This window comes from Mangifera indica, chromosome 17 (assembly GCF_011075055.1).
Source record: "Mangifera indica cultivar Alphonso chromosome 17, CATAS_Mindica_2.1, whole genome shotgun sequence".
Classification (NCBI taxonomy): Eukaryota; Viridiplantae; Streptophyta; class Magnoliopsida; order Sapindales; family Anacardiaceae; genus Mangifera; species Mangifera indica.
Window position 1 is genome coordinate 5,257,366 of NC_058153.1, and position 18,451 is coordinate 5,275,816.

At 33.1% G+C, this 18,451-nt stretch overlaps 2 protein-coding genes across 2 annotated transcripts; both read left to right on the plus strand.

Moving 5' to 3' along the window:
• The first annotated feature begins 1,535 nt into the window (after positions 1-1,535).
• On the plus strand, positions 1,536-5,047 carry LOC123200373 (U-box domain-containing protein 35). The gene is made up of 8 exons (XM_044615543.1): positions 1,536-1,883; positions 1,991-2,079; positions 2,503-2,624; positions 2,696-2,899; positions 2,977-3,247; positions 3,322-3,423; positions 3,550-3,978; positions 4,057-5,047. The coding sequence occupies exons 1-8, from the start codon at positions 1,685-1,687 to the stop codon at positions 4,756-4,758; spliced, it is 2,118 nt and encodes a 705-aa protein (XP_044471478.1). The 5' UTR covers positions 1,536-1,684; the 3' UTR covers positions 4,759-5,047.
• Positions 5,048-13,145: 8,098 nt separating this feature from the next.
• LOC123201106 (probable 2-oxoglutarate/Fe(II)-dependent dioxygenase) lies at positions 13,146-15,125 on the plus strand. Its single transcript, XM_044616566.1, has 4 exons — positions 13,146-13,487; positions 13,663-13,910; positions 14,309-14,636; positions 14,835-15,125. Exons 1-4 carry the CDS (start codon positions 13,242-13,244, stop codon positions 15,069-15,071), a joined length of 1,059 nt encoding a protein of 352 aa, XP_044472501.1. The 5' UTR covers positions 13,146-13,241; the 3' UTR covers positions 15,072-15,125.
• Positions 15,126-18,451: the final 3,326 nt, after the last annotated feature.

Here is an 18,451-nt window from a genome sequence, read left to right on the forward strand (position 1 = left end):
ATAAAGTTTTTTTTAATGATGACCCACATTCTAATGTCAAATTATTGATATTAAAAATTGCATCAATGAAAAGTACATCAAATCATGACTGCGATTTAGTGCAAGGGATTGAGAATAAAAGAAATTACAATTAACAAAGTCACATTTTAAGATAGTTCAACCTACTACTTACGTCTACCATTACGTTATTAATGTTTGAGTTTACAATATGACAACATAATAATATTAATATTAAAAATGTCATCCCCAAGCCTCTGTACAATCCTTCATTTATGGGATAGAAAGAAAAGTTACATTTTTATTGCATAATTGAATGCTATGATCTTTATGCTATGAATATGGACAAATCCATTTATTAAGGAAAATTGATGAATCCCATAATGGTAGAAAATGAAAAACACATGTTGAGAAAATCATGGGAAACAACTATAACTGTCAAGAGTTCATCATTTTGTACTCTGCATAAAAGGTCATCTACTTGCATTGTGTCATGGACTTAATTAGTGACGAGATATAACTAACCGTTATGCATCAAATGATTGTCTCTTTAGTTTTGCTTCTGTAAATTTAATTAAGGAGGAGTTTGACCCTTCAACACCTATTGATGAGATATCTCATCACTAATCAAAGTACCCAATTTAGAGTTTTGCGTAAGTTAAGTTATAATAACAACGATAAAGATCTGATAAGACATAATGTTTGCTATAATGAGATATGAATGAAATAAATAAACAAGACATAAGATTTTTAATATGGTTTGTCTTGATGGTCAAATTTCTTATGTCTATAGTGTAGCTATTAGTTGATGTATATCCTTGTAGGGGAAGTTTACAATGAACAAAGTCTATCTTTCTTCATGTGTGTTTATGAGACTATATATATCATTTTGATCCTTTATATTAAGATCTAATAAGAAGTTACATTCAAATTAGGATTATTAAAGAATTCCTAATTCAAACATGATTTCATAGATTTATTCTTATATATTCAAATTGAACTAAAATGAAATATTTACAATTACAAAAATATCTCAATTGAGGAAAAAGAAATAACTTTGTCTCCTGTCACCTAAAAGAACAAAGAAACCCTTGTGGAAGATTTTGAAGTAATTTCTTGCTATATAATGTTTTCTCGTTGTCATGGGTTGGAGAATCTGCCGGCATCCCTTGTTGTTAATCGGAGAAGAGATGCTTTTAAATTACTAGTTTTGAAAGTGGTCATTTTTTATATTTATTTGGATATGTTTCCTCGAATAGATGTTTCTCAAGATGATATTCTACAATCTACTGGCAAGTAAATACTATATAACAACACCATCTTTAATTGGTAGAAAAATGAAGTAATAGCTAGAAAGCAAAAATGAGAAAGCATTAGATAGAGAAATTTTAATTTAATATTTTTATCATAATCCATGAATAATTAGTTATTAAATCTCATCATCCCTCCTCAACTTAGTTAACAGAAGGGAAAACTGTCAAAAGTGGATGAAAATGGACGACCAGGTCAAATGCCTAAAACAAGTTTAACCAATTAAATATGTACAAGAATTATGCATGGCCAACCTCGAGCTGCCTCCGATTTTAAAGCTTTCTTTATAATAGTCTCTCCTTTCTGTTACTTCCATTGAAACTTGAAATTTTTATGCTACCAACGCGACAATTTCGAGTTTTGATCACATTGAGCTATGGTTAATCCTCAACCCGTGGCGTACGATGATAGCATACCCCCCAACTCCACAGCCGTCGCCATTGACAAAGACAAGAACAGCCCCCATGCCGTTCGATGGGCCATTGATCATCTTGTTATAAGCAACCCACTTATCGTCTTGATCCATGTTAAGCACAAGCACGGTCATCATAATCATCAACATCAGCATCAACATCGTAGGTACCCTTTCTCATTTATTTTCTTATTGGTTGTTAATTGTCTCATTACAATATGCACTGTAAGTTTTTCTCATTCTAATTGTTCTTGTTTGAGACTTTTGCAGAGAATTCCAATGGCACTACTGATGTTGATTCTGATGCTGAAATGCATCAGCTTTTCACTCCATTCCGTGGTTATTGTGCCAGAAAAGGGGTACCTAATTTATCTCATCAGAAAACTTATATCATTATTGTAACTCTCGATCCATTGTCAAAAATGTTGTCTTGAATTTGTCTTTTAACCACCTTGAACTATGACTTTATTATTGGCATAGAAACTGTTTGATGGTTGGTAAGAAGGCAAACGGGACTTCAGGATTAACAAAACTGGTAGAGTATGACCATTCCCGAGGGAGGTCTGAGTTTAATAAAGGGAGCTGCTTAAAATTCTTATTTATTCAGTATAAAAGTTATGAGTTTGATTACTGTATTTAGGGTTTATCTATTCAACCAAGATGTACAACTTTCCTTGGTTAAAAAAAAAAAAAAATGCAAACCCAAAGATTACATTTTGAGAGTGACGCGAGAGTTACAATTATAAAAAACCTTGCCTAATGCTGGTTGATTGCTAATTCAGGTTCTATTAAAAGAGGTTGTTCTTGAAGATCATGATGTTCCTAAAGCAATCCTGGATTTTGTCTCCAAGAATGTACTCAACAACATTGTTGTTGGGGCATCAACAAGGAATGCTCTCGCCAGGTTGTCTCTAATTAACACACTCAAAATTTTATTTTCATTTTCTTGTTTCTAATTTGTTATGAATGTTACAGGAAGTTCAAAAGTTATGATGTAACAGCTAGTTTGATGAAATCCGCTCCGGATTTCTGTTCCGTGTATGTAATTTCCAAAGGGAAGATAATCTCAGTGCGGACAGCTCAGCGGCCGGCTGCTAATACTCCGGCCCCTCCAAGGCAACCGTCCCCCGGAATTCCACCTCCGTTTCCATCCGACCGTGATGCGGATGATAGCAACAGGTGGTTAGCTATTATTGGTAGGTTATATTTTAAGTTAGTTGAATCAATGTGCTTGTTTTGATATTTTATTGAAGCAGGGGACAAGCAGTGAAGGGAATGTATAGGGCTTCATGGGATAAAAACAACGAACTAATGAGAGGAGTATCAAGGGAGAAACATAGAAGTTCTCCAACAAATATGTCACTGGAAAGTATTGATTATCCTCCTCGTGGATCAAGGAGTTCAACGACCCGTGATTCTTTCTCCGACAATTCAGAATATTCAGGGCCTGCGGGATCCATGGATATGTCAGCTCATAATCTTGATTTCTCAAATGTCAATCTTAGCCCTGCAAATCCTGCAAGTTCAGTAAGTACCCAATTCCTGTTAAAAAAAAGGGGGTTTATTTATAGGACTTTTATGATCCTTACTTTTACTTGCAGCGAGACCTCGAGGCGGAGATGAGAAGACTAAAGCTGGAACTCAAACAGACCATGGAATTGTATAGCTCAGCTTGCAAAGAAGCACTCAATGCTAAACAGAAGGTAATTGCTTACCAACTGTTTGATTGAATCTGAAAATAGAAAGTTCAAAACAATGGAAAGTTTTTGGAGATTAGTTGAAGTTACTCATTCTTGATCTGGCATGTACAATTAACTATTCATGTACAGGCTCAAGAGCTTCATCAATGGAAACTAGAGGAGGCTCAGAAATACGAGGAGGCTAGGCTAGCTGAAGAAGCAGCCCTTGTGGTTGCAGAGATGGAGAAAGCCAAGTGCCAAGCTGCAATTGAAGCAGCCGAGAAGGCGCAGAAGCTAGCAGAGATGGAAGCACAGAGAAGAAGACATGCAGAAAGGAAAGCTCAGAGAGAAGCTGAAGAGAAGAACCGCGCTCTGACTGCTTTGGCGCATAATGACAGCAGGTACCGAAGATACAGCATCGAAGAGATCGAGGAAGCTACATGTAATTTCGCAGACAATATGAAAATCGGTGAAGGCGGATATGGACCTGTGTATAAAGGCAAACTAGATCACACCGCAGTTGCCATCAAAGTTTTAAGACCTGATGCTGCTCAAGGGAAAAAGCAATTTCAACAAGAAGTAAGCTGCAATTTTCATTTTCTTGAAGCCATCTAATTTCAGTTTGAAGTTACATTTTCCAATTTTTTATCTTGTCAGGTTGAGGTCCTAAGTTGCATTAGACATCCAAACATGGTACTCCTCCTTGGGGCCTGTCCTGAGTATGGATGTTTGGTATATGAATATATGCACAATGGGAGCTTAGAAGATCGATTGTTGCGAAGAGGAAACAGCCCTCCACTTTCATGGAGAAAAAGGTTCAAAATTGCAGCGGAGATTGCCACTGCCCTTCTCTTTCTTCACCAAGCAAAGCCAGAGCCGCTTGTGCATAGGGACCTGAAGCCAGCTAACATCCTCTTAGACAGAAATTATGTAAGCAAAATTAGTGATGTTGGGCTTGCAAGGCTAGTTCCACCTGCGGTTGCTGATAGTGTCACACAATATCACATGACTTCAGCTGCTGGAACATTCTGTTACATAGATCCGGAGTATCAACAGACCGGAATGTTGACTACTAGATCAGATATATATTCACTGGGGATAATGCTGCTTCAAATTATTACGGCGAAGCCTCCAATGGGTATAGCTCATCATGTTGGGAGAGCCATTGAGAAAGGAACTTTTAAAGAGATGCTCGATCATGAAGTGCCTGATTGGCCTATTGAAGAGGCTCTAAGTTTTGCAAAATTGGCTATAAGTTGTGCAGAGCTGAGGAAGAAGGACAGGCCTGACCTTGGGACAGTTATAGTACCGGAACTTAATCGGTTGTGTGAGGTTGGAAAGAAGGTTGAAACACACTAAATTAGTATATATAACCACCACCATGGACACAGCAGTGGCCATGGTTGCACTCTGCGCCAAGGTCACATCCGACCTCATGCAATACGAGCCAGTTGACAGATTTAACTGAGCCTTAGACTTAGACAACACTTATTCGAGAATTTCTAATACAACATTGATGTATAGTAGAAATTAATGTATATTTTCTGTCTCCTTTTCCTGTCAGTGCTTGTAAAAATTTGCTTCTACAAAACTTCTGCTCTCTTTGTTCCCGCTGCATGGATTGTTGTTATTCCTTTGATTATCAAAATTACGTACTTCTTAAATTATTTGAAACTTATTGTTAGTTAACTCTCTTTATAGTCTGAACTAACCAACTCTGGTCATTGCAAATAGAGATTTGCAATAAGGTCGAAATATGTCTTACATATGTGTGATGCAAATAGGCACTTTTATAATGATAATATTTTTATTAGGACTGTTGTGAAGTTTTTTTTGATTAGTTACGTTATGTAGGATAATTTTGGAATGGGTGTAATCAATACATCGAATGTTTTGAATTTTTCTTGTAAATTTAGTTTTGAATATTTTTATTTGTAGAATTGATTGAAATGACGAGTTATACATTGGTTTATTAAGCAGGGGAATAGATAAAAGGAAATAATGACCATATGAAATATGTTGGAGGGCATTCAAAGGTTAAATCCAATTGTTCAATAATCTTCTCTATATGGACCGGGAGCAAAATGAGCATAAAACCATGAAGTCTTAGCAATAACACACCAATGAACATTGTAAATGATCAAGATGTTATTGTTTAAGTGGCCTTTCCATCCATTCGAGAGAAACCATAAACTTCGATGTTCGCCAGCCACATCATGATGTACAACACGATGATAGTTTCCAAGGGGTGGAGACACATGATTATGTCAAAGAGGAAGATAATGGTTTAGCAGGGGTTCAAAATGTCGACTTCAATCCCGAACAAGAATTTGATGATGACAACTAGATAGAGTTGTATGATATTGACATATTGGATACTGTAGAGAAATGGCAAAGTGGCAATGAAGAAAATGTTTTGAATTGAGGTTTTTTTAATCATGAGGATGAAATGGATGATATTTCTATTGAGAAATTGGAGTTCGAAGAGAAGAAACATGTTAATTATGGTACAACAGGTATAAGTAGTTTCCATTATTCAAATACGGTGCATAATAATGCACAATGTGATGTCAAGAATATTCTAAACAGTGCATTTCATTGATTACCTTTTTTTTCGGACTAGTAGTCCACATCTAATGTGCAAGGAGTATAGAGTGATGGAACATGTTTTAAAGTGAATGACATTTCTCAAATAAAGACTATCTGCAAGATGCATTCTGACGGCATGCAATTAAGAATGCACACTAGTACAGAGTTTGTAAGTTGATGAAATCTTGTTGAGAGGTCAAATGTCTCCATGAGAAATGCAGATGGTATGCACAAGCTATAAACAAATAGAACATAAACATATACATATAAATGTACAAACACACACGCACACATCAATCAATGTCGTCCTGAAATATCTGTGTGACCAATCTCGTGCAGATGCGTCCTATGTCCATGTCCCGAAAGTCTGAACTCCTATTTAATGCGAGACATTCAATTAAGTGCATCATGTACATGCCACAATCCCCTGATCTTGTTGGTTACCAAGGCACATCCACCACCAGATGCAACACCAAGAGGTCATCATGGGGTGTACATTTTAAGTCTACCCAATATGACATATATAGAACCATCCTCATGTACTTAAACATCCTCTTTCAAATATCTCTGTGCTAGCGGTGTAGCTCTCTGATGAGTTATACACTATGATCGTTCAAGCATGAAGGTCCACAATGTCGCACCCCGGGGGAAAGAAGAAATGCTCTCTAGCCTGGCACGCCTAATGCTTGTTTTCGAAGTTTAAAACGGTCAAAAACTACAAACATAAGAGTGTTTCAATGAATGGTCAGAAATTCATTTAAAATGTACTTAAACTAAAGCATTATTTTTTAATCACTACCTCAGCCACCAAACTCTGAGGCTTGAAATGCATACTCGGCTGAGTGCGCACATCAATCAATTTCGCGTACGAATCGGGCCACAAACACTTCAACGGGCGCTCAAGGAGCTTTGCATACACAAATAGAAGATGGGCCACAAAAAAAGCATGGATAGTTGTCCAATAGCGACGAACCTTGTTCACGTCGGAATGTTGGTTTTGATATAGTAATGCCAAAGCCAAGTCAACGTGCCGTAAATGAACAATAAACTTAGTTGATCTATATTGTGCTAAAAGTAATAACAAATTAATGTTAGTGGTTTACTGACCTCCTTGGACATCCATTTGAACAAAACTCCTCATTACTCTTTACTCTTTTGTCCGCAACAATGCACCTTTCGCTTATCTGAGGAGGTGGCAGTGTTGTACCACGTCATCAGTGTTGCCTTTGAATCTGTGGTTGATAATAATGAATATGATTAAACAATACACTAACCTAGAAAGCACAGGGGAACCCTAATGCATGGGGGGGCTAATCTTCTTAATCAGGCTGGGCTCCACACTTAATTAGTCGATATGGTCATAGGTCAATTGATATGTCATCTATCATAATTATACCTCTCACGAGTACGCATTAAATCGATCCATATGATCAACTAATTAGAGAACCTCCTTCGGGATCGCCTTTTTGTTATCAATCTCTAATAAACCAAAATGAAGATACTAGGGAAACACTAACTTAATTGCATCAAATTCATCCTGCCCTCATGGTTCTTGCTCAAAGACGTGCATTATGTCAATGTATGTAACTGAGGTCTCATCGGCAAAATATGTTTCTCAGACCATGTGGTCAATGGCAAGTAGTATACTAATGAATATTAGATTATCAGTTAAAACATAAACTGGTCATAAGGGCAAACTTATATGGGATGAATCAAATATTAATACCATTAATCTTGAACCAAAACTCCTCATATGAATTTTCCTTTACCACCTTAAAATGAAGAAGTGTAACAACAATTCGCAAAATCAACTAGTGGCCACAGTGTCTCAATGGTCGTACGTAGTAATTTGTGCCTTAAAGTGGTGTTCTTGAATGAATTTCATATCATCAAATGTCTATTGTCTCTTTCTTTTATGTCTTGAAGCAATATTATGTAAGAAAACAAATAATAATAGCTCAGTTTTTGTTATACTAGCTTTATTCAATAGAAATAGACGAAATTTTTTAAGACTACCCTTCGAAACCTGAAATTGAAGTTTATTAATTTGCCCCCCTCCCAAAATGAAAAATAACATAAAAACCCCCAAACAAAAGAGCTCCACTACACAGATCACACGCATGGCTTGTTTATAAATGGGTATTCTCGTCAAAATTTAAAATATTTGTTATGGACGTATAACACTAAAAATGTTGGTTCATTATGTTTAGGTTAAGTTAACTATGATTAATCTAATTAATTTCCTTTTCTTGTATGCACATTTACGTCGGAAAGCCAACCTCCTAATGTATCTTTCGTGCCTAACAATCATATTTGTTCACATAACGAAGGGACATACTTTATGTAGTCTTAGTTAGTAACATTTTCGTCTCTACCAGCAACTGCTTGAAATTCTATGGAATAATTAAGGATACATTTTTTTAGGGCGAAAATTTATATATGGTATCTTCATAATTAGTTTAATAAAAAAGACTTTTTTTTTTTTTTTTTTCTTATTTACCCTCTCACTATAGCTAGCACTAGACATGTTAAGGGATCCTAGTTAGCCCAAGGCTTGGCTGAAATCCCCTAGTGTTAAAAACATGATCCATTATTATAGTGGATCGTGTTAGACCTATAAACTGTTCGAGCCTTGTTTAGGCCTAGAAATTAGACTCATGAGCTGGTCCAATTTGGCATGGCACTATTTAACATTAAAAAATAAAAATAAAAATATAATATTATATATTTATAAAATAAAAAAATCACTAATAATTATTAATGTGTTCTGTGTTTCACATGATATAACATTTATTAATTATTAATATTTTTTATGTTTCTATGAGACATCAATATTTAATATGTCAGAGACTCAAAAAACATTATCATAAAATAACAAATAATATTATATTTTTTGTAAACCAAATAGGAATTAATGATTGTTTATAAATTTTGTATTTCTCATTATATAATTTTTATTAATTTTTAATACCTTTTAGTTCTCATGAAACATTAATAATTAATATTTTAGAAACTTAAAAGATGTTATACCAAACAATTAAAAATGAATATATATATACAATTTAGCGAGCTGACTTGTAAAAGCATGCAAGCCAACTCGTTAAGGGCTCACAAAGGCACGACCAAGGGGGCCTTAGTCATGTCATAGGTTTTATAATTTTAGCTGGTCGGTTTAACCTTTGGCACAATGGGTCGTGCCAAAGCCAAACCAATACGACCAGTGCCATCTCTAGTTGAAAGGCTCTCCAACACTAAAGTAAAATTTATTTGTTATATTTATAAAATTAAAGTATTTTTTAATGTGTATTTGCTTATAAGATTTATTGTCACAAATTGGTGTACACAATTTAGAGTGTTGTATAAGAGAAACTACGATACCACTAGTAAGGATCACTTAAATAATTTTGATATCTACTACATTATGAGATAAAATGAAAATATAAAAAAAATATGATACACAACCATTTTTAACGTGGTTTAGTGCTATGACTAAAAACCTTTGTCCATGGTATATTATTGATTGATGTTGATACAATGAAATATATACCTAGAATGACTCAACTTTGGACAAGGGTTCTAAGGAAAATAGAAAAATTTTTGTAAGGATTTTCTACTCTATCTAAGGACAATTCTTAAGAGAGATATCTTTTTTGTGTATGTGACTTTTGACCTCTCTCTTGTGACTAGTCCTTTTCTCTTTATTGATTATTCATGAAGAGAAGAAGTTACATTCAAATAAATGTATATGAGTATTTCTGATTCAAATATAAGATCTATTTATATTTTAATTGGATTAAAACAAAATAAATATATTAATTACGTGTTTCTTATTCAGTGGTAAACAATGTTTTTTCTCTCGATGTTTTGAAAAGATGTACCATCTTGTGGAGTTTTTTCTTTGTCTTTAAGTAAGAGACGTATACACACACTTAGATGATTAGTAGATAGGAGACGTTTTTAGTCATTGTAACTGTAGTTAATCATTGATCATAAGCTATTGGATATTAGCATACACTCAATCTTTTCATGTAAGAAATCACACAACATTAACTCTTGTTTCTTAACCTCATGCCATGAATCACACAACCAAAGGCTTATTACTTTCATACTTAGCCGTATTCACACATTCTACAATTTCCTCAACATAATTCTAACTCTTAGTTTGCTTATTTCATAATACTTGCCTTGGTTCGCATAACTTAAGCCATCATCTCTTATTCTATCACTTTATTTCAAAAGGATCAAGGCTAATGCCCATTTATATGTCTTACATCACGTCACTATCTATCTATCTATCATCCCATCAACAGTACATTACTCATCATCTTCTACCTTGCAAGTGAACGACCGATCTCCATCATAAACAAGCATTCGATTGCGTCTGTAATTCAAAGTTACATGTTCCGGGATATTGTTTCTATGCCTTATTGCATTAAATATAAGTCTTTACGTACCTAGGTCCAGTTAATATAAATTGCATGCTCATATATCCAGAAAATTCATCATGGTAGATTTTTTTTTTGTTTATTTTGTAGGTGATATCGATAACTTATTATGTACAATATGCTAATATCATTATCTTTTCATCATAAATTCACGCCAGTAATACTTGTATTCATGTCAATATTCTAACTAGAACAATTTATTGACAATAGATCTAATTCTAGAATACAAGAGACATAATACAACCTGCAAATATTAATGAATGTCCAATTGAAACGGGATGATAACTCCTGCTTACCAATCCCCTAACGTCAAGCATTTCTTCAAGCTATAAATTCCAGCCAATGATCCTTCAAGAAGCTTCAATTCGACCCTCAAATACTCTCTAAATGTTTCTATAGATGTATATAAAGGGTGTATAAAATTTTTCACGCTTGAAACTTGATCCCTTTTATATGGATTTTCAAATTCAACCACAAGAAATGGTAGTGTTTCCTTTATGCACCGGCATTCATAACAATTTATCCTACTTGAATCGTGTTTCCTTTTTTTTTTTTTGCAATCACGATTATCCAATAACTTTGCTTATAAATGGTCATCTCTTTTACATGCACGTGTTTGATAGACATTTAATAAATGTTTGACTTTCATAAATAACTATTCATTAATACTTAGATATTCAAAATGACCGAAATACTCTTAAGATATATTTATAAGTGTTATGATCAATGACAACTTTTTTAAATACTACCAATTTGTTGTTGTTTGGTAAGTCATTGTCAAAATGGGCCAACACAACATCCCCCATCTCCTTTGGTTCCTTGATTTTAATCTGTAGGCTCATCATCATTGGCTTGCCACCATTTTGCGATGGTATGTCGGGGGATGGTTGATGAGACGGGTAAGGAAAGATATTCATATTTCCTATTTGAGACGAGGCCAAGAATTTCTAGTTATCCTCATGGTGAAAACAAGACAGGGATGTGAAATCAAAATTTTGAGTCTGTCCTACACTATCGCCATCTCTAATAACATCATACATTTTGTAAAATCTTGCATTAAGAAATTAAATATATGAGAATTAATTAGGAAGAAACGTTGAAAAAAGGGAAAAACTCTAGGTGAATAATTTCATTTTACCCTGATAATGGAAACTATCAAACAACACCTATCTATAAAATATCATATAGAACCATATCCATAAAATATCATTAAAATCCCTAAAATATAAAAACAGCATAACAACCCTAATTTTATAAAACAAAACAAAATTATGCTATAGTTTAATAGATAGAAATTCGTCTATTAAAACATATCATATCTAGCTTTCCCAAATGATTTGATAATATGATTTCAACAATATTTTTCCTTAAAACTTATCAGTCATTAATTAAAAAAAAAAAAACAAATGCACATTCATAAACCTAATATTTTATGAAATTTCTTGATTAATTTTATAAATTTTTAAGAAGAAGTTGTTAATAAACTTGTTAGATGTGATAATTAGGCCACGAAAAGTGTTAGGGTTTTCGTAAGTGTTACAAAGTTAACGATAAAATAAGACTTAATGTTTAACTATATTCGCATAACTCGTAGAGTGTTAATTAATTTCATACACAAATTCTAAAAAATAGCTATTTTTATTAATTACCCCCTTTTTTTCTTTTTGCAGCTTTCACAATTCTTTCTTATTTTTTTAATATGAAGCTTTTGGCAATCAAATTACCAGCGCAGATCAACATCCATAACCAGCCAACCAAGAAAGGTCATTAGATGAATGATACATTGCTTATAATACCAGGATACCTGTCGGAAATATGGAGAGCTTGCCCCAATTAATTTAGTATTTTTGCCATTCGGCAACCATTGATTTGCAGGATTTCATTTTCCTAACCCAACATTGTGCCCTGGATGCAATTAACCCATTGTCGTTTTCGCCCACAATAAAATACCTAATTACCTTTTTATTATCAAGGGAGACTTTTTTATAATTAGATCTTTCTTCTTTGCTTTAAATTATAATAAAAATAATAATTAGAGATGATTTCTCATTAAAAAACTAAAATTTCAATTATTTTGATATTCGACTAATCTTAGAAAATTATATTTTACCTAAGTATGTGTTTTTGTTGATAATTGTTACAATCAGTAATACATCGGATGGAGGTATTTTAAACCCATTAAATCAAACTGGTTTCATAATACTTCAAACTAAATAGAATTTTTAGTTTGGAAAAACTCATAAACTGATCTAAAGATTAATTAATTTTGAATTAAATTAAAAATACTAATTAAATAAATTGAATTTTCGGTTGATTGGTTTTAAATTAAATTTCGAAGGATTATCCCATTTTATTATTTTTTCTAATTTTTTTAATATAGGTTTAATATTCTATTAATTTATTATTTAATTTTGTTAAAACCAATTTGGTTCAATTAACTGATTTAAAAAAAATAAACAAATCGATAACTAAACTAATGAATTGATTTTTTTTATATTCTTAAATCGATATTTAAACTGTTAATTATTTTTGTTTGGTTTTAAATTTAAAAATTGATTCAATTTAGTTGCGAGATAAATAAACTCTGTAGGACTTAGACCTCCTGACTTAAGGCAGTTAGCACCTATTTTGGAGTAAAAATATAAACGTGATTTTCCAAATGAAATTCCATTTAATTATTTTGTAATAACTAAGAGGTTTACGTAATCAGTCACTTTCTCTTTTGTCTTCTCATCAATCTACAGCCAGCTTCATTCGATAAAATCGTGAGCCCTCACTTCAGCTCGGTGAATCACCCGTCTGTCCAAAATGTCCGTCCAACAAGCTGAACCCATTTCAGTGTCAAAGAATGTTGAAATAATGTCCATAAATGGCGATCAACCACCTTCAGAATTCATTGTTAAAGAATTCCAATTTGGGTCTATTGATACTTCTCCACCTTTAGGTCCATTTCCAGTCATTGACATCTCTCACTTCTCCAACTCTTCCTCTCCAGAAGCACAACTTCAACTAGAAAATCTCAGATCATCTCTTAGCTCCTCTGGTTGCTTCCAGGTTTAATTTTTTCAGTTTCCATTGTTGCTTTCATTAGTTTTATGTTACCCCGATGAGAGTTGACTTTCTCTGCATATGGGACTTGTTTTAAATTTACATGTTTTTAAATGTTTGTTTTGATTTGGATTGGTGTTTTGATCATTTTTAAAGAAAAAAGAGACAATATGGGTTGCAGGCAATTGGGCATGGGATTTCGGAATCATTTCTTGACAAAGTACGTGAAGTTGCAACACAATTTTTTGCTTTTCCGGAGGAAGAGAAGCTTTTTTATGGTCGAGCTGTTAATGAATCAGAAGGGTATGGAAGTGACAGGGTTGTCTCTCAAAAACAAGTTCTTGATTGGTCTCAGCGCTTGTCTCTAACTGTATTTCCTGAAGATAAACGAAGGCTCAATCTTTGGCCTCAAAACCCATCTCAATTTAGGTATCGCACATCATTAATTCAGTGCAAACTTACGAACGTTTTCAATAATCATAGCTTATGCATCTAAGAACATAGCTTATGAAGGTAACTCTGACCATAGTCAAACACTGTTCTTGGATTTGTCTCCTACAAACTTCGTATAGTGGTGCTCAGAATGCATTCCCCTTAATTCAAACCTGATTTTATTATTGAAAATGAATCAAAAGATTTCCAATAATGAAACCATGAGGTGGGTAAGAGACAAATCCGAGAACAACATCTTAATAATGGTCAGGTGCTGCATAAAAGATTGAGGGGATAAATGTCCAATCAGTGGTAACAAATGGGAATGAATTTTTGTTTATAAATTGTGGGAAATGTTGCTCTTGCATTGATTAGTGAATTTGATTGTTGCTCAGTGAGATCCTTGATGAATATGCAATGAAGATAAAGACAGTAACAGAGGTTCTGTTCAAGGCTATCGCAAAGTCACTGAATGTAGATGAAGAAAGTTTCTCTAATCAGTTTGGAGCAAGAGCTCAAACGAAAGCACGGTTTAACTTCTATCCGCCATGTTCCAGACCCGATTTGGTTCTTGGGGTCAAACCCCATACGGATAGATCGGGAATTACAATTCTCCTCCAAGATAAAGATGTCGAAGGTCTTCAAGTTTGCATCAATGGTAAATGGTATAGAGTTCCTGTCATATCTAATGCTCTTCTTGTCAATCTTGGTGATCAAATGCAGGTATATTTGCATACTTTCTCAATCTCAGTGATCAAATGTGCTAATATATTTGCAAGTGACATATTTGTGTGTGCGCTTTGATATTTAGTACATATAAGACAGTAATTAATATATCATTCTATCTTTTTATCTTCTTTTTCTGCACTGGATAGCTGTATGCAATTTCATTTTCTAATTGGTATGAATGAACTTGTGCAGATAATGACTAATGGAATATACAAGAGCCCAATGCACAGGGTGGTGACAAACACAGAAAGGTTGAGGATGTCTTTAGCCTTGTTCATTGAACCCGAGCCGGAAAGAGAGATAGGACCGGTGGAGGATTTGATAGATGAGCAAAGACCAAGGATATATCGAAATGTGAAGGATTATGGCGCTATCAACTACGAGTGCTATCAGAAAGGACTGGTAGCACTTGAAACTGTTAAAGTTTAGTCTTTCTCTCTGTTTGTTTCCGATATAACTGATTTTTTGGGATGTAAAGACAACTTCAATTGATGTAAAATAAATCAGCTAAATTATCTTGCGGAAGGCCTTACGCATCTTTTTAAAATTTCTAATCTTTATTACAATAGTTATTTTATTTTCGTATGCAAGATGAGATGAATGGTACTTTTCTGAAGTCACAGCTGCATGTAGAAAATCTTAAGCCTGATGTTTCTGTTGCACCAAAAAATGTGGATTTCGTTATATCTGTTAGATTCTGCACGATCGTGCAAATGTTGGTTTAGAAACAATGAAACATGGAAGCAACCATATCTGAAGGAGATTGTTTTCTATAAACAGGAAAAGGTTAAAACTGAATCAGTTAAAAGATGAATAATCGAAGAAGGGGGTAATTAAGACAGATGGAAGAGAAAGCCAATCTTAGTGTATGATTCAACAACCCATAATTATCCAGGAGGGGCAGATGTTTCAGGAAAAATGGTTGATGGCAAGAAAGGTTAGCAGAAAAGTGTTCCATTTTCAAACATGAACTCACAATATTTGTTGTTTTTCTTTAGTTTCAGAACGAGACAATTATTGCCGTCCTATATAAATTATAATTCCATTCACCAGAATACTCCAAGCTGGGTGACGTTGTACATGTGCCTGTTTCCTGTACTGATTGTCCCAAAGGTCGATCACCTCTCTGATGTGGATATCTTCAGGCCTTTTATTATTATTATTATTATTTTTAAATAAATTATTTTTTTTTAAGATTTCACAAATACAATAGATATTTTGATTCGAACTCAAGTTCAGAATCAATCTTCATCTATTGAAACTATATATTTATATATCAATAAATTGAAACAATTATTTTACCCTAACTGTAATGCATGGATGATAATTAGCCCTGCATAGTTGTTAATTTAATCAACAGAAGACTTAACTATATATCGTTAATTAGTTTATCATTGTTGTCCCAAAACACTCTTCTTGACCCAACAACACAAAAGGTAATTATTCATTAATAAGCTTTTCATTTGAGATGGTGACTAAATGTACCATCTACCGTAGATTACGTTAGAATATTAATAGAAAGTTCATCACCTAAAAATCACAAGAATATCTTCTATCAGATCAGAATTATATAATTTTATTTTTGTGCAATGAAAATAGAAATAAATCTCTATATTCAAATTTATATTAGGAATACTCCAATATTATATTTGCAGGGTAACTATAAGTTTACTGTCATCTTGTAATAGCTCATCATCTTATTACAATTGGCAAGACAGCTTAAATCATCAAGCCCAAAGGCTAGAATGATAATTGATAACTCATAAAAGCCAAGCTGCTCAAGTCTAAATGTATCTGGGTGTGCAACATTTCCTTATCTTAGTTCTTATAATAGAAGTAAATTTAGTTTTCATACTGAGAAATATTTGTCTTGGTTATAGTCTTTTTTATAAAGGCAAACTTAAGTGAAAGAATTTACGTTACTCAAAGTGTGAAGCTTAATGAGTTAGAATTTCCCTTTTTTTTTTTAATGCTCTCACTTTTAAATCTTTAAGTTCATAATGATAATACATCGTAGCGAAGGATAATTATATCCTTATGTTACATTTTCTCTCTATTTCTATGAAACACTCATCTATCTCTAGTCAATAAGAATTCACATATCAAGAACAAAATGATATCGACTTAAATGCATCTATTCTTATCTTACAAACACCTACACCTAACCCTACATCATTTATTGATAAGTTCGTCACTTATACGTCTGATACTCTTATACATTCACCTTAGCAAGTTGAGTCCTCTACTTCCTATCTAGATGCAAAATTGGTTGTTCAACTTCCTTTTCAAAATTCTTTCCAAACTCTTGAACCATCTAACACTATCCAACTTACAGTCAAACAAATATTGATTCTATGTTAGCTAGATAAAAACAACCTTAAATATTTTCATTAATGCTTTGTCATGTCCTGATTGGAAACAAGATATTTTTCATTAGAGCTTATAATTACCAGTCCTTGGTAACACAAAGAGATGATATGAGTGTAGTGGGACGTAAGAATATTTTTAGAGTCACATACGATCCAAATGATGTACTGATTCCCCACTTTTCATTTGTAAAGCCTCAAAATCACATCGAAAAGATTGAAGCTTTACAGTGATTACCTTCGAAGACCCTTGGGACACCTTCTATAGTATTGTCCAAGCTTCTTTTGCTATAGTTGGTGCAACAATTTTGGAGAAAACAATCTCATGAATCGCTTGCTGAATAAAAAATAATGCCTTGGAGTCTTTCTTGTTATTCTCTTTCAGTCTGGTCTCTTCATCTGGATCAGTATATCCATTCTCAACCAGGTCCCAAAGATCCTGAGACTTAAACAACGTCTTCATCTTGATGCTCCAAAACTCATGACATTCTCCTTTGAAGACAAGAATCATGGGTTGAGATACACTCACATCATTTCCATTAGTTGTCATGACTTTTATGTCCAATTTGAAAGAACTTTGCTCTGATACCACAAATATTGGGAAAATAACTCATATTTTAACCAAGAATAGAACAATTATCTTTTGTGGAACTGAACTCAAAGACTTGAATATTATTCACGAACAAAATCAACCTTTAAATAGACATTACATAGACTAAAAATTATCAAAAACAGAATGAGAAAAAAGTGGGCACAATCACAAACATGCCTTGACTTAACCAAAAAAAAAAAAAAAAATAGTACCATACAATAGACATGTAGAAAAATTATGAACTCATTCCAACTAAAACACTATTAACTAAAGACCAAGTCTTATTGATATTTAACACATGTTAATTAATTTCTGAATCAACCTTAAAAAATCAGCCGCATTTTATAATTTACTAACAATGTTTTTAAAATTAGAGTAACTGATTTAACGGATTAAACTATGAATTAGTTTATAATCTGATCTGTTTTATATATAAATATTGACTTGTTTAAAATTCTATCAAACTTGATGAATTTGTTGAACAAAAATAATTATTTAAAACTAACAAAATTAGGTTTACATAATTCTACATAATTTTTGTCTTATTAAAGCTTAAAAGAGTAACAATTTTTAAGATTTTAATTGAATTAATGATAAAATTTGTAATTTGTTTTTTCTCTATGTAATGAAATGTCAATTATTTAGTTAATATAATTAAAATTATGTTTTACATGTTTTATGTTTCAAAATTGTGATAAATGTTTAATACTATTTAAAAAATATATAATAACTTGATAATAGATTAAATTGGTTGATTCTCCGATTGAACCAATCGAATCATAAATCAATAAAATAACTGGTTCGGTTTTAAAAATATTGTTTACTAATGAGAGCATTGCATTCTGTCAAAC